Source organism: Brienomyrus brachyistius, chromosome 9 (genome assembly GCF_023856365.1).
Source record: "Brienomyrus brachyistius isolate T26 chromosome 9, BBRACH_0.4, whole genome shotgun sequence".
In the NCBI taxonomy this organism is placed as follows: domain Eukaryota; kingdom Metazoa; phylum Chordata; class Actinopteri; order Osteoglossiformes; family Mormyridae; genus Brienomyrus; species Brienomyrus brachyistius.
In genome coordinates this window covers 16406442-16422689 of record NC_064541.1, presented here as the reverse complement: position 1 = coordinate 16422689, position 16248 = coordinate 16406442, and the positions used below count along the sequence as shown (strand labels likewise).

Genomic DNA, 16248 nt, shown 5'->3' with positions numbered 1-16248 from the left:
GAAAACGTCTGAATGATTTTCACGGTGTACTGCCTTCAGCCTCAGACTTATCTGTCTTGACTGCATGTGATTAAGACCGCACGTCCGAGATAAGAACATAACAGAAGAAAGGAACAACTGAAGGCGTATTTAGCGAAGGAACGGATCAAAGGGCAAAGCATGAAAAGAAGAAAATAATCTGGAGGTTATCAGTCCTGTTCAGTTGCTGTCATTGTGTACGGGCTGGAAGACACTGCTACCTCAATCCCACCTCTCTGTGAAGGCAGTGACGGCTTGCTTGCTGCTCTATGCTTGCAGTGGCCCTCTTCCTAAATGACAAACAAAAAATATATATCTGCCCCTACCCATCCTGGCTAGACAATCATGCTGTACAAGAACTACAGGGTCAATAGTCTCCATAGTATCAGAGAAGTCAGTCAATCGTTACCCCTTCTCACGAAACAGTAATTTAAAAAAAAAAAAAAAAGACAGGCTTGTGAATAATTGTCTGACTGGGTCACCTTTCTGCCCGCGGATCATTTTTACGCAAGAAGGTTTTTCAGGGCAGTTAAAACCCCCTGAGAAATTTGGTTGCAAATGGGCCCCCCGTGTTTTAGCTCTCATTAACCTCTGGTTACATGCTGTAATTATCTAGCCCCCTAAAAAAAACATTAAACATATCATCCGGTAGGATGAAGTCACGTGCTATAAGCAAACAGGACGCTTGGGTGAATCAAAATTAGGACCAATTATATTATTCTGACATTTTCCCATTACATAGTGCAGGTGTTATCTGACGTTAAACGATAGTCGTCTGCTTCTAACACTGAACCATCTGATTTTTATACCATTTGACTGCGGATGGACCATAACGAAACCAAATCCAGAGCTGATATATATTTTTTGCTTATGGTGGAAAAATTAACTACATGATAGATCATTATATTCATGAGAGTCGGGATTGAAGGTAACACTGCTCCTCATTAAATCTTCAGTGAAAGATTACTCGTACGTACGACTCATATTTGACACCATAATCTTCACTAACTGTGGTGTTCTTTATACCTCCTCGGAGACAGATCCTACAATTCGGAGAGAAAATGATTAATCATTAGTCATGTCACCTTTTAATTTTGTGCTGAAGATCTTCATTTTCACCCTGCAGTCACATCTGCATTTTCTGTGGATTTATTAAAGGGTAGTTTTATCAAGTTACATGACTTAACACTGATAACGCTGGGAACAGTAATAAAGCCTAAAGTTCTCGCTTAATACAAAGAGCCACTTTGATAAGATCCTGCACAGTTACATCTCTGTATAACAGCAATAACAATTCGTTTGCTTTGTCACCATCATAGCTCTTTTGTGACAGTGATCAAACTCTGGTCATGTACATCAATGACCTTATGAATGAAGACTGCAGTCACATCCATCTCTTTGGTATCTATTAAACTATCTGTCACTTTCAATAAGCGTAAAATCTGTAAATAAGGACAAGATCTAGATTGACTCATGCTTGAATTAATTCGGATATTATCTTAAAATGCCATTTTGGCCATTAAGTACTGATAGTTATTTGATAACCACTTTTGCTTTTTATCTGTAAGTTGAAAGTTTCAGAGAGAATGCAGAAAGTATAGCGAGTACAACTGCTGAAAGATTAGCTATATATTTCTGAAGGGAAAACGACGTAGACTGCTGAAAATGGAAAAGAAATTTTTAAGCTTCCCTACGTGACACTAGGGTTAGGGTTAGGGTTAGTTAGGGTTAGGGTTAGTTATGACTGTTTCTGACAGTCATATCCCCCTGTATCTCACAAGTGGCTTCGCACATTAATCATTCATAAATTAATTAAGGTGAAAGTCCTTGAATTTAATGTGTCGTATTATCGTGCATCCAAATGAAATATGGACCCAGATGACTCTCCGCACCTCCCCCATTACCTGTCTGCCTGCTGGATCTACGCTCGCTTATGGTAAGACGTGAATTGAACTCTATTTCAAAGTACTCGGCCCGAAATAAACGCAGCTTCTCAAAATGCGCAGATCGATACCCATCATATGTGCTGTGTAATCAGGCTAGAAGGCAAATGCTAATGGTCTATCCCCAGCCTCCACCGGCCTCCCTTCGGCTGAAGCGCACGTTTCCCCCGTTCACCGCGCGTTTCCCCCGTTCACCGTACGTTTCCCCGCTACGGCGCTTCTCTGCCTCTTCGCGCGTCACCGACTATCATGTGCTGGAACGACGGGCAGCACTGCCGTCGTTTGATTTATTGCTCACACGCTGTGATTTAATCCAAAAAAGCCAATAAAAAATTAATTGGCTTCTACGCATAACCAAAAATTATCCAGTCAGATGTTGGGTCATCAAGTGCAAGTAAGTGAAACACCATTTTAAAGCTTATTATATGTAAATTTGTCCTTTATCACTTTATCACGGAGTGTGTGTGTGTGTGTGTGTGTGTGTGTGTGTGTGTGTGTGTGTGTGTGTGTTTGTGTATGTGTGGATTAGGGTTATATTACTTTATGGGGACCAAATGTCCCCCACAATGTGATAAAAAAATAACCTGTTATGTTGACGTTGTGGGGACTATTTTTCAGATCCCCACAAAGATCTGTGAATGCAATCAAAAAACTAAAAATATTTTGTTTAGTTACTTATGGTTAATGGTTAGGACTGGGTAGGGGTTAAGGTCGTCATGTTGGGATTTTGGTTTTGCCCATAGAAATGAATGAATGGTCCCCACAAAGTTTCAAGTACAGTATATGTGCTACTTTACAGTATGTGGTTCCTAACACACCAAGTATATCACAACTGCTGTAAACACGCAGACATATTTAAATATTTAGGGTCATTTCCTCTTAGCTGTTCCTGTGGTTGGACCCTGAAAAGGACTCGTTTGGTTTTTATGTTATTGTGTAATTAAACTTACATGTTTCTTTTCAATGCATTAGTTTGAGGATCCCATGAATTTTGAGTTGAACTGATCTTTAGAAGCTGCATCAGTCACTTTGGGAAATGTGCACATTTGCAGTGCTGTTATTATTCACAATACAATTGCTTTGATGCCTTTCTCCTGTAATACCAAACCAGCCACAAATTGCATATTATTTAAGCTATTAATGGAAATGGTTGAACAGTAATGAGCTGACAAAGGTAGATAAGCCACACACTCAGCTCTTTTGTATAACTCATTAAGGATACATTTATATGCAAAGAGCCATAAAGGGAATCGAGCTTCTAAGACCTCCACTGGCATTTATTTAATCGCAGTTTGAGAGGAAAAATTCTGTTATATACGGACAGTTTGGGTGGTTATTGTAGCAGAAGTTGTCCCTCGGGAAGTTTTAAATAATGAAATCCATGGATGGTGAATGTTAGTCTTAAACGATCCCCAGAAATATGCAACATTGTATTTAATTCAGCTCTTGAATCAGCTGGTGAGCATTTTTATCAAAATACAGTATTCTTCAGTTACATGCCCCTAAACTTAACAAAACAAATCTGTATTATTTCAGGGAAAAGACTGGGGCTGCTTGAATCTTCTGCAGGTAGGAGTATCGCGTTTTGTCTCCGGGTTTTGGGGTTACGATCCAGCCCAGCTCTTTGTGTGGACTTTCCATTGTGAACTTTAGCATTTTTCTCTGAGTCCCCTTTCGCAACCCACAGACGAACTGTTTGGATAAAACTGTATCTTGCATCATCCTTAAAGGTAAATGAAGGCATGATGTAAGAATCCTGTTTACGGACTGGCTTCCCAACCTGGGTCTACCCACGCGCAGTGCCATATGGTCCCAATCACCACTGAGAATTAGGCACCTTCCATATTTTTTCTACCATCACCAAATGCTTAGGCATCCCAGTCATTTTCAAATCTGTCTGTCCTTCCACTTGTCTGTTTCTTCTGGACACTGTATTACCTTTTCAGAGAAAATTATTTTTTTTTGTGGGAATCATGTTGAATTAGTTTGCTTACTTCTATCCTCCAAGTCTTTATGATGCATAAATCCACCTAGAATCACATTTTAAAAAATAAAATTCAGCAGATGGTGTATGGATGTCATACAACCAAGAATGCCGGGGTCTCACAGTCTCTGGAGCCACTGGGGTTAAGGGCCTCGCTCAAGAACCCAGTGGTGACATCACTCCGCTTATGCTGGGATCTGAACCAGTGACCTTCTGATCATTGGCACAGCATGCTAACCCGCCAAGCACCTTCTACCACAGAACATGTGACCGAGAAGCGGAGACTACTGAAATGTCTCAACTGCTTGTGCTATTTTTTTTTTAGCAACTTCTGTAAATCATTTAAAACAATGCATTCGCCTAAAGGCATGGAAGGCCGCACTGTGACATGGGTCAGCAGGAGCCATGCATGGGAACACACTGGCATCTGGAGATGCAAAGTAACTGAAAACAGCAAAAATCATCCTGACAGGTTTATTCAGATTGTGCTAAAACTGAAGAAAGACAGGAAACGTTTGCCTGTCTCATTGGCACAGTGGTTAAAAATAGAAGCCAGGCAATCTAATCTTCCTTTAGGCTCTTCCCTGTGTCCCCAACAGGGACAGTCATTTGGCAAATAGACCAGCCTCCGACGAGCTAGTTAGCTAACTTCATAACCATGGTCATTCCTATTCCTTAGTTCATTCATTCATCTACACACACATCTATCGGTCATGCTCTTGCACCTATGGGCCACCTCTGGAAGTCTATCCACAGTAGTAACTACTGTTTCATAACAGGCAACAGAATTTTGATGTGTTTTCACTGTGTGCACTGCTTTCGTCCGTAATCCAAAGACATGCAGTTAGACGAATCGGCTTGTGTAAATTGTACCCCGTGTGGCCTGTGATTGGCTGTCTCCCAGCTCCCAGTAGGAGGACCAGGTTTGGAAACACTGATATACTGGATAAGCAGTTGGAAGATGGATGGTTCAGTGGGTAGCATTTCAGTGTCGCAACTCAAAGGGTTTGAGTCTAGATGTGAGTAATTGGATTTAGTATATTCTCCTGAGATTCGTGTGGATTCCTACTAGTAGTCCAAAGATAGGTCTTTACAGATTGCTTTGTCAAAAATGAACATGAATGTTGCTCGATTACAACTTAAGTTCTAGTGACACAGAGCTCAAATACTATTTTTAGTGCTATTTCTTTTAACAATCATGTAACGTAAACAATCCTAAAATCAGACTGCAGCAAGCCACTTGTGACCAGCTGTCCTCATTAAACCTGTTATTATTGGAGCCAAACCTCTTGATGCTTGACAAAGCTGGATAAAATTACTAAAAGAGATAGAGGTTCCCCTTGCACAGAAACTTGACTCGTATCAATTCCGTCAACTACTCAGCTGCAAATCACAACCGCCCCAAAGGGACCAGAATTACTAAGAGGAAATTAGGCCAGCAGTCATTCACTTATTCTGAAATGGTACAGAAAATTACGCAAAAAAATATAATGTAGTTTGCGTTTTTCAGCCAATTGGATTAAGAGAGAATTCCTCTTCCAGTATTTTTCCCTTTGGAAAGAAAAATCCAGTATTTAAGTATTTTGGTTGAAAGAAAGAAATATGAAAACGTATTCTGTATGTTTTATTATGACAAAAGAACTGTTATACAGTTAACCTATATAAAACTCCACTTTGTCTTTTTAATACCCCCAATAGTGTTCAAAGTGAAATACAAACCAACATGTGAAAACAGCCCATATGAATATGTCTGGTGTTTCTCTGTAAAAATAAAAAATGATGCCGCAACATGACAGAAAATAAAAAAGGCGTAATTCATAGATCGAGCCAAATTCATATGCTCTACAGAACCAGTCCCCCCACCAACCTTAGAAGCACATCTGAACCTGCATCACACCTTGTCTTGCAAAATCCGCCATGACAAATTTTTTCCTCGCAAGACTTCCCCCAGAACATAATACACATAAATAAGCTTTCACATACGTTCGACAACACCGTAGGATGAAAATAGATTTCAATCAACAAATTATCGTATACATATTAAATGCATTGAGATGATGTATATGAGAAGTGATGTGGCATTTCAGTGATCAGTGCAGGTGGAACATGCAGAAAGGTGGCGCCATCTGCTGTCTGGCCAATATTTCTTAAAAGCCCGGGAAAAACATTACGTAGGAAAAAAAACATACTAACATAGGTGCCAGTGATAGGAATCGCTATAACCATGTAAATGCTTCGTAATATGTTAACTGAACTTGTACAACATATACACATATACAAAGATACTTGTTTTAATGTAGCACAGGCTCAGTTACCTCTTGCATTTCAATAATATAGGCAGACATTCCACAAATTGTTTCTGTAGTGACCCACCATTTTTTTGTAACCAGGCAACCAGATTGCCAAGAATACTGCCCAAGATGCCATGCAGTGCTCGTCTCCAGCATGTGGCTTCGTGCACACAGTTAATGGTTGCCAGTGGTAACGTTTACGTTATTCCCCTCATCACTGCCTTTCCCTCCTGGCCTGTGCCAGCTGATTTGCAGTTTGAATACAGGGCTGGGTAGTGAATCAGATGTGCGCCTATAAGCCCCCCCCCCATCTGCCACTGGCAGACAAGGCCCCTGTCTGTAGCCGAGCATGAATAATGAATTGGCGACAATTCAAATTGAAGTAAAAAAAAAAAAATCAAGGATAAAATTAGAAAATATGAATTATTTAAAAGGATGCTAGCATTGTGACGACAGTAGCATAAATTAAGTATAAATTTTATATATAAAAATGCCTTTTGTGATTTTTTTTTATTATTAATATAGCGAACTACTGATCTGCGTGTCAATAATGAAAATTCGTTAAGCAACTGCCTTTCCGCAGCAGGATCAGAGCACCAGCCGTGCAGCGCATATGCAATGACATACCAGCAATGCCTGAGAAAGGTGTAACAGAGAAACATGATGCAGAAGACTGGCGGGTACCCTTTGGCTGTGAGAGTCAAGCAAACGCACTGGCAGCCAGAGAGTGAGGGGGGTCTGACGCTACCCTGGACAGCTTAGATAATTCGGTCCGTGAAATCCTGTCGGTCCGAAAACTTGAAACGAGAACGGCCTACTCAGGTAATCCTTACTCCTTAGCAGGTTACCCATGAGTCCTGTGTTGGCTCTGCTCAAACGTCCTGCCTGAAATGAGGAGATAAAGGATTTCATGTTGTTCCCCCAGAAAGAGCTCCTCTTTGTGTCTCGTTCTCCTGGCAGAGCTTCAGAGTGTTAGGTGTTGTCATGGCCTCTTTCCCGGTTACTCACAATTTACACGATGCTCACTCGGGCTCCACACTGATCTTTGCAAATATGCATTAAATCCCATAATATAAAAATATTTATACAAAAACAAAGATACGAAAAGGACACAATGCTTCTGTACGTTGTTTAGGTTGGTCTGCTTTTAAGAGTTAACCTCTGTGTCAGTGGCTGTTGTCTCCACAGTCTCTACCAGCGTCACCTCTTCCTCGCCTTCCTCCTCCTCTTCCGTGACCTCCAGGTCCCCTGCCTTGATTATGATAGCCCCTTCCGGAAGCACCATCATCTCCTCCCCTCCCAGGCCGTCCCGCCCAAAGCCGTTTCCGTTACTCCGGCTATAAGCCATGGCCTCGAGCTGGAGACGGTACTGCTCTGCCTCCCGCTCCTTCTTGAGAAGCTGCTGACGGTATTCCTGGGCCTTACGATTAGCCTCCTGAAGCTGCATCTGCAGCAGCTCCCTGCAGTCATCCTTCACGGGATCCTGGAGAACAGAACAGGAACATCATTACCATGTGTTTCATTCAAAGCTGGATTCCTCGCCTCACGAGCCTGGGACTCGTTTAAAACCGTAACCTGTAGCTCGGCCCCATTAAGGTTCTGCGTCAGCTTTACCAAACACACCTTGTCTTTGGGCTCTCTGCGGTTCACGGCCGACTCTAATCTGCGCTTGCGAGCCTGGGGCGGCCGGTGCTCCTCGTCCTCGGCCTCCTCTGCAATCTGCCCATCTGCCATCGCCAGCACTGCTCACAGCAGCACGGTTATAGTGCAAACAGAGGGTGAGTGCCCTTCGCTGGTAGCAGCCACCGTTAACAGAGAGGCAGGGAGATGAAAGGTGAAGAACTTACTCTGCTGTCCATTTTGCATGGTGACGAGTAACCGCTGGCTAAGGGCTAAGGGTTGCATGTTGCCATTTTGATCTGTCACTATGCTGAAAACCCTCTGAGAACCCGCTCCCACCATGTGTTGGAAGGCTGAGCTCTCCACAGTGAACTCTTCAGAGCGACCTAGGGGAGGCAGACGACATCATTACATAGCACAGTCCACAGTCGACAGGCACAGATGGACACCACTGAACGGTGGCTATTTATAATTCCGGTTAATAGTGACAATAATCACGGTGGCAACGTTTGGCGATCAGAATCATATTTGTTTGCTCTGTCATTCTTGGCCACCATGTTTCAGCTGGGCTGTCATCATACTCTGGCTACATCCTGACGAAAAATGCGTTAAATAAAAGAATCGCTGGCCGAGGAGAGAGAGGTGATGTCAAATGCACAGTACAGCTCCCATAGCTAATTAAACTTTATGTTGAATTCAATGATTTTTTTTTTGTTGTTGTTGTATATCAAGTTTTTGTAATCAAAAATGTTCTTATGTTTTTGTAATCAAAATGTTTTCTTTTTGCAACATGACCACAGCATTTTGCCACCATTTAAACTTAAATCTTATTATTTTAATTTGTTTGTTTGTTTGATTTTGGAGTGATTTTCTCCTGTTCAGAACCTAAGATTTTTTTTTTATCAATTTAAGTGAACAGAAACAACTCAATTAGTCAGCTAGAGAAAGCTGACAGTGGTTTGAGGGCACTGGTAAAAGAATAATCAAACACCTGGCCGTACTGGTGATCACAGTCATGCGATGCTTCAGTAACGGCCACTAATGTCGCCAGTACATAAGTGTGACAGATTTCCCTGAAATAAATACGGAGCAGGGATTTGGCCAGCAACAGCCTCACTGGCACCGTTATATCAGACTTAACCTTTCCGCCCTTCATGGATTTGCAGTCTGAGTACCGTGGCTGAGAAAGATTAGGCTCAGCTATGGCACTATGCTGACATGACAGTTTGTGCATTCGGGCCAACGGATATAAAAGGACAAGCCAGCATCACTTAGGTGTACAACTGCTAACAATTATCAGTAACGTTTACTGGAAGTATATTATTGGGGCTCTCCCATATCTGCCATCAACACCAGCTTCCATCCATCCATTTTCTGTAACCCCCTTGTCCTATTCAAGACAGGGAACAATCTCTAACCAACAGAGCACCAACCCATCACAGGGCACCAACCCATCACAGGGCACCAACCCATCACAGGGCACACTCACATGCACACCTATAGGCAATCTGGCGACTCCAATTAACCTCAGTTTATTTGGTAACCTCAATTAACCTGGGGGGGGGGACATACAAACTTCCCACACACTTCATTTTTCCACATGCCGTACTGTCGATCTGTGTACGGTCGTGCACATTCGTTCTTGTGTATATGCTACATTTGTCTGTGTAAGCAGAGCGTCACGGTCGGCAAATGTGCAGAGCAATGATATAGCAGAGGGCAGATATTATCTACTTGTTCTGAACGAATTCTCTTCTTTGTCTGGGTTATTTCTTTCCGCAAAATTGTACAATGGAATATCTCTTTGTGATCCTTCAATGATTAGTTATATAAATGCAGGAACCTACCTCCTCACACAGCTGCTCACAGAAAGTATCCACAACTACAAATACTCTTCTTCGACCCTTTCATCATCGATACCCGCTCTGTGAAAATCAGTGCTGCCACCTACTGGAATTTCCTTGCATGTGCACAGTCAAAGAGCAGAAAGCCAGCTAGGCTCAAGATCCAGGCCGCGCATCCAGACACCATGAAAACAGAAAAGTAAAGTAGGAACTAGACCTAACATCCAGGTTTCTTCTTACCTGAGACAGCTTTGGTCGTGGCAGGAACGAGATCAGACAGGCTGACCATTGCCGTGGGCGATAAGATAAACTGAGGACTCGTGATAGCGGCCATGGAGGAGCAGGCCGAATTTTGCTCTAGGTTCACGTTCACATGGTTCTGCATTCCCTCCTGATTAAGAGTAAGGCACACGTTAGAGTAAGGCACACGTCAGAGTAAGGTACACGTAAAAGTAAGGCACACGTTAGAGTGAGGCACAAGTTAGAGTGAGGCACACGTAAAAGTAAGGCACACGTCAGAGTAAGGCACACGTTAGAGTAAGGCACACGTCAGAGTAAGGTACACGTAAAAGTAAGGCACACGTTAGAGTGAGGCACACGTAAAAGTAAGGCACACGTCAGAGTAAGGCACACGTAAAAGTAAGGCACACATTAGAGTAAGGCACACGTAAAAGTAAGGCACACGTAAAAGTAAGGCACACGTTAGAGTAAGGCACACATTAGAGTGAGGCACACGTCAGAGTAAGGCACACGTAAAAGTAAGGCACACATTAGAGTAAGGCACACGTAAAAGTAAGGCACACGTTAGAGTGAGGCACACATTAGAGTAAGGCACACGTTAGAGTAAGGCACACATAAAAGTAAGGCACACGTTAGAAAGACGGCAGACTTAAGACTTTACTCCTGGTTACAACCTCAACAAAGCAAACAACACCTATCTTTGTTCACTTCTGGCGAGTGTAACTCCTTACACTTCAAGGTCAGTATACACAGCGTGAAAGATGACCCCCCCCCAAATCTTAAATAAAGGTCCTTGGCCTGTGTGAAATTTGGCTGATGCTTTACTCAGAAATATCTCCCAAATGAGGCCCACGAACCAGATTGTGTTTTTTATCTTGTATTACCTGTAGTATAAGCATGAGCTCAGCGTTGTTCCTGTCCAGGGAGATGTCGAAAGGGGTCTTGTCGAACTTGCTGAGGGCACGGACGTCAGCACCGTGCTTGAGCAGCAGCTCGGCGACCCTCTTGTGGCCGTACTCGGCCGCCCAATGCAGCGCGCTCATCTTCAGCATGTCTTTGGCGTTGACATCCGCCCCGTTCTGTCCAGGAGGACGTGCCGAGACAAAGCAGGGGACAGGGTACTACACTGATGCTCTGAGCTCGCATGCAAAAATGCAACAAAAAGTATTCAGTTCACACACAGTATGGAAAGCAGAATATTTATTGGACCATTCAAAGTGTACCAAACTTTTCATGGGTCCGACATGTGACATCCTAGCACACACAAAACACATTAGAAAGCTAGTCGCATGTAAGACCCTTTCCTTATTTACAGCATAAGTCCCCAATTCGGTTTCTAACGGCCTGCTAGCAAGCTTAGTAATGAGAAGGCCTATAATCACCAACACATACTACCCCTGATCTACAAGATAATCCCAGGCGAGGTTAGCCCTCTCCCCCAACATCATGGATGATTTATTTCAAAAATCCACAGAGTGAACGACGGCAGAATGTCCAACACAGCCACCACAATTTCCTGTAATGTAGAGATTGGCCACAAGTTGACTGTAGACACTGTAACACATAACAAACACACACAAAAAAAAAAGATATTTTTGTGTGGTTACTCTAAAATGAGGACAGCGTCTGATTGGATAGTTCAGTTCACAATATCCATCATTCCGTCATCTAGACAGATAGTTAGCAGGGTTATACAGACCCAATACAGAGCCTATCCAGCCTGAGCAGGCATCAGCCGTAGATGCTAGGTCAAGTTTCCAGCTGTAACGATCCAAAAGCAGTCGGTGAATTTTCTACGCCGGCGGCCATGGTGAGTATTTATTTCTTGCTCATCCTCGACGTTGATGTCAGTCTCCAGGGGTTGCAGATGTTTCAGGCACAGATACAACAGAGGTACAGTGACACATAACAAACTCAACAGGAGAGAAGACCCTTCCTCACCTGGATGAGCAGCTCCACGATTTTCAAGTGGCCTTCAGTGGCGGCCATGTGCAGCGGGGTCCGGTCCACTTTCGTCCGGGCATCCCTGCTCACGCCCGCCCTAAGCAGAACCTCGGCGGTAGAGAAATGCCCAAACTGGGCCGCAAGATGTAGTGGTGATGTCCCTAGCTGCCAAAAAGAGGCAGTAGGATCTTTAGGACTGGGCCTTGCAATACAAGAGGATTATAGTACTGTAACAGCATGAACACATGATGAAGTTCACACTCTACAGCCGTGGCTCCCAACCTCCAAGATTGGGGGTTGGTTGGACCTCACTTCTGCTGTGTGTGTGTGTGTTTTTGTATGGGTTATGTTCATATTACATTGCGGGGACCAAAAATTCCCCACAATGTAATAAAGACCTGCTATTTTGACATTATGGGGACCATCTTCCTGGTCCTCACAAAGATCTGTGAATGGAATCAAAAACACTAAAAATGCCAAAAGTCTTGTATTTTGTTTGGTTACGGCTGGATAGGGGTTAAGCTCATCATGTTGGGATTAGAGTTTTCCCCATAGAAATGAATGGAGAGTCCCCACCAAGATATAATTACAAGCTTGCATGCTCTCCATGTTATGTGGGCTGTCTCCTGAAATCCAAGCACAAGCAGCGAGGCTATACGGTATCCCTAAATCCTCCATTGCATATGACTGTGAATGCATGTCTGTGCCCTTCAAAGGACTGGCACCCCAGCCTTGTGCCCTTGGATAGGCTCTAAGCCCCCTGTGACACTTTCTTGGATTGGATAAACTTTTCTGTTCTAACTCATACTGATGTCATTCAAGATCACTTCGTGCCTGATATGTTCACAAGTTGTTTACAGCTAACACAGACAAATCGTGACTATAAACTGGACAGTATAAGCAACTGATGCAAAACAAGAATAATTTTAGCAGCTTTTTACAAACGACACTGGAACTGAAAACCTACCAAGAATGATGGCGGGTGAAATTAAACTGAAACTGTGAAGTGTGCCAAAGCATCACGTACCCAGTCTGTGGTGAAGGGGGCTCCACTGGCCATCAGTGACCTAACGTCATAGTCGTAGCCGTTCCGTGCAGCTTCCAGCAGCCGCTTCCCCAGATCCACCAGTGACATCTGAGGTGTCGTTAAGCAAGGTGTCAGTCAGTAAAGCAGGGCTAAGGTAAATGCTATAGTACCTGTAGCTCAACAGACAGGACAATGTGTCAACACCACAATGGTTGTAGGTTCAAGTCCCATGGAGTGTGCACACAAGTTGCGATCTTTTCTTCCTCTATAAGCTGCACTGGATAAAAGAGTCATACAAATGCTTGGGGGGGGTGATGTTCAGAAGCTCCAGTGTACTGTAGGAATTAGTCACTCAAGACACTTCATCATAAACATTGATTCAGCATGTGCTTTTATTTAAAGCAATATATACTTTTCAAGAGAGCTAGATCAGATGATGGAAATGTTTTTAATTTTTAACACACGAGACCAAAAGCTACATTTCAGTGATGGGGACTGGCACTTTTAAAGTCATTCTAAAGATGTTCACAACGTTAAAATGTTCAAAAGGTGGCTCTATTAAATATTGATGTGTGATACCTGGATACTTACACAAACAACACATTCCAATTTTTATTTTCATTAGTGTATTTTCTGACAAAAAAATAAATGTCTACCCCTTCAATCTGAATACATGTTTTGGATGCATTTTTCATTTTGGAGTTTTAAATAAAATTCCCTCACTTTACCTAAGATCATTTTTTTTCCCCCTATTTCCACATCCTGTCTCTAGTGAGTTACAGACTTCGGGCGTCTTTATGAAATAACCAGAGCGACTATATTGTATCTGTTTAAAGAGGCTGAGAGGAATAATAATAATAATAATAATAATAATAATAATAATAATAATAATAATAATGTGATTAACACGACAGAGAGCTCGTTAGCTCGATTGCCGAGATGTTTTAAAGCTACAGGAGCTTCCGCTTCCGCTCGCCTCCCCAACCGTAGCAATCGTCCGCAAACTTTATTTCATAACTTACTCTTCTTAGTAAACTAGCCAGCTTTCGCGTATTCTATATTGTTGACTACTTACCCTGGGAAGTCGTTTATGGGAACGTGATACCTATACCATGGGTTTCCTGCGGTGTTTAAGTCTTCTCTTACTTTTACACAACTTTTCAAAAGATAAATATTTATTGTTGTACATTTGAGCGGCTGTCTAACATGGATCCCGTGCGACACCGGAAGTGAAAGTTCGGGCACCGTCCACGAGTGTCTGGCTGCAGAAGGGGCCTGACAGCGCGTGTCCCCTGTCAAGCCCCTTCCTCTCTCAAGCCCCTACGTCATTTCCGTTAAAACGACAGATTATCCGGAAATTCCGAGGTGACGATCTCCCATTCAAACATGGCTGCCTCCATGAACACGCTGTTGTGTGTTGTTGCTTTATATTTCAGCAGATTTGGAGAGAGATTATTTTTTCCAAGAGACAAACAAACAATCCGTCCTGTGGACAAATCCGTCTTGACAAACCCCAATACGTAATTTCTGTTTAAACGAGGGAATCCGTCTCAAACCTGAACAATATAGTTGTACATATGTGTGTGCAAATAAATGTAGTGCTACTGTATGTGTTATTATTGTGAGACATCAGACTATAGCTAATATGTACTTTTAATCATTATTTTCTTGTGCCATATTTATGCCGTCAAATGTATGTTGGATTCTTATAGCTCGCGACAAGAAGAATTGTCTTTCGAACGCAAATGACGTAGGGGCTTGAGAGTGGAAAGGGGCCTGACAGAGGACACGCGCTCTCAGGTCCCTTCTGCAGCCAGACCCTTCTCGTTGTTTTGTCGGATGCGTAGTTATGGTTCAAGTGAAATTCTCTCAGAAATTACATTTACCATTCAGTTATTACATTAATATATGCGTGTTTACGTGTTTGCCTTTTTGCAACTTTGGCCCGCCTTGTTTTTAAGGCGAGATCAATATTTTCTCTTATTAAATGGATGGCGAGAAGGGGCGGGTTTTCCGGAACATTCTAAATGAATCAAAGTTTAAGGCGGGAGTAACCGTGATTAATGATGTAACTGGTATTTGGATGCTCAAATCATGCAGGGAATGGTATAGTGATGTGATGTGCAAGCAGAAAGTTGTGGGTCTGAGTTACATTTTTATCCCAAAGTTTCCTTTGCTGTAAGTAATAATGGGTTCTATCGGAGTGTATTCCAGCTTTATTTATTATTCATAACAAATTATAACCACAATAGAAGGTGAAAATTATATAAAAGGTTGCCAATGCAGTACATATGCATATCTCCTTTGTTTGTGCAGGATATAGAAAAACCTCTGAAGGTAATGAATGTAGGACCTGAATGTAGGACCTGAATGTAGCTACCTTTTCATTTAAGACATTTTAAGGAAATTAATAGGCTTATCTTGAAAGCTTTATACATGCAAACCAGCTTGCGAATGCATATTTGGATGCATTATTTGACATACAAACTCTGTATGTCTCTGCAGTCCCCCCCCCCCCCCCCCCCCCCATACTTAATTAGCCAAATGACAAATTCTCTGCCGAGACCAAATTCGCCCTTTTCACTGAGAACCAACTTTCATCTCTGGTAGACATCGCTTACGTCAGCAAATAGCTGTGACTTTCACTTGATAAGACACAAGTTATGATCCGGCGGCGAACATGCTGAAAATCAAAATCAGCGCTAGTTAGAAGACTGAAAAATAGGATTTCTTGACCCAGGGAAGCAAGGCCTTAAGGCGTTTCCCTTCTGTAAGGACCATCAAAGTAATGATGTTGAGCTGAAAGTATGATGGACTTGTAAAAAATAAAGGGAAAAACTAAAAACCTACAAATGAGTCTCCACAAGAATGTTTGCGGTTGAGAAAATCTTTTCTTTTGACTGCCAGATGTAGCAGCTTTAAACATCGATTCCATACAAGTTTTGATGGATTAGAAGCCAGTTATGGAGTTTTTAAAAGCCTTCTAGAAGAGCTATCCGGAAATGGATGCAACAGTGTCACAAAGCGTCGCCTTCATCGTTAACAGGAAGAAAATAAATGATAATTGAAAAGCTGGTAAGAGGCACCAAGATGTCTATGGTAAGAGAAAGAAAAATGACTGCAGGAGGCTACATGACATTGCAAGACCTGATTAATGGCCACATCCAAAGAGTTGATTTGGGGAAAACCTGAACAAAAGCTTGCAGCTATTTTTAGGACAAATGGATGTATGGACACTTTTATTTTGTTAAGTTATGTGGAGCTATGTGTGGTAATTTTAGTTAATAAAAGCTTTGTGTTTTCCTGGAATTCTCTGACGTTTGTTAATAGATGTGCA

At 42.4% G+C, this 16248-nt stretch overlaps 1 protein-coding gene across 2 annotated transcripts; it reads right to left on the bottom strand.

The window, feature by feature from the left end:
• Window positions 1-5552: 5552 nt before the first annotated feature.
• On the bottom strand, window positions 5553-14240 carry LOC125748394 (GA-binding protein subunit beta-2-like). 2 transcript variants are annotated; one of them, XM_049024426.1, is made up of 8 exons: window positions 13987-14240; window positions 12912-13019; window positions 11882-12049; window positions 10825-11019; window positions 9937-10091; window positions 8084-8238; window positions 7860-7978; window positions 5553-7719 (listed from the first exon to the last, which is right to left on the bottom strand). In XM_049024426.1, exons 2-8 carry the CDS (start codon window positions 13017-13019, stop codon window positions 7384-7386), a joined length of 1236 nt encoding a protein of 411 aa, XP_048880383.1. In that variant the 5' UTR covers window positions 13987-14240; the 3' UTR covers window positions 5553-7383. The 2 variants fall into 2 exon arrangements, with proteins under 2 accessions (XP_048880383.1, XP_048880382.1); XM_049024425.1 differs by having other exon boundaries at window positions 8084-8242; window positions 9941-10091; window positions 13987-14239.
• Between the last annotated feature and the right edge of the window lie 2008 nt (window positions 14241-16248).

Bases quoted from the DNA above. Each gene is read 5' to 3' on its own strand.
- LOC125748394 (XM_049024426.1), bottom strand. From the start codon at position 13,019: ATGTCACTGGTGGATCTGGGGAAGCGGCTGCTGGAAGCTGCACGGAAC. The intron at 7,979-8,083 runs GTAAGTTCTTCA...TGCTGTGAGCAG, and splicing joins CATGCAAAATGGACAGCAGA to TGCTGGCGATGGCAGATGGG. The intron at 7,720-7,859 runs GTGTGTTTGGTA...TCTGTTCTCCAG, and splicing joins GCAGAGAGCCCAAAGACAAG to GATCCCGTGAAGGATGACTG.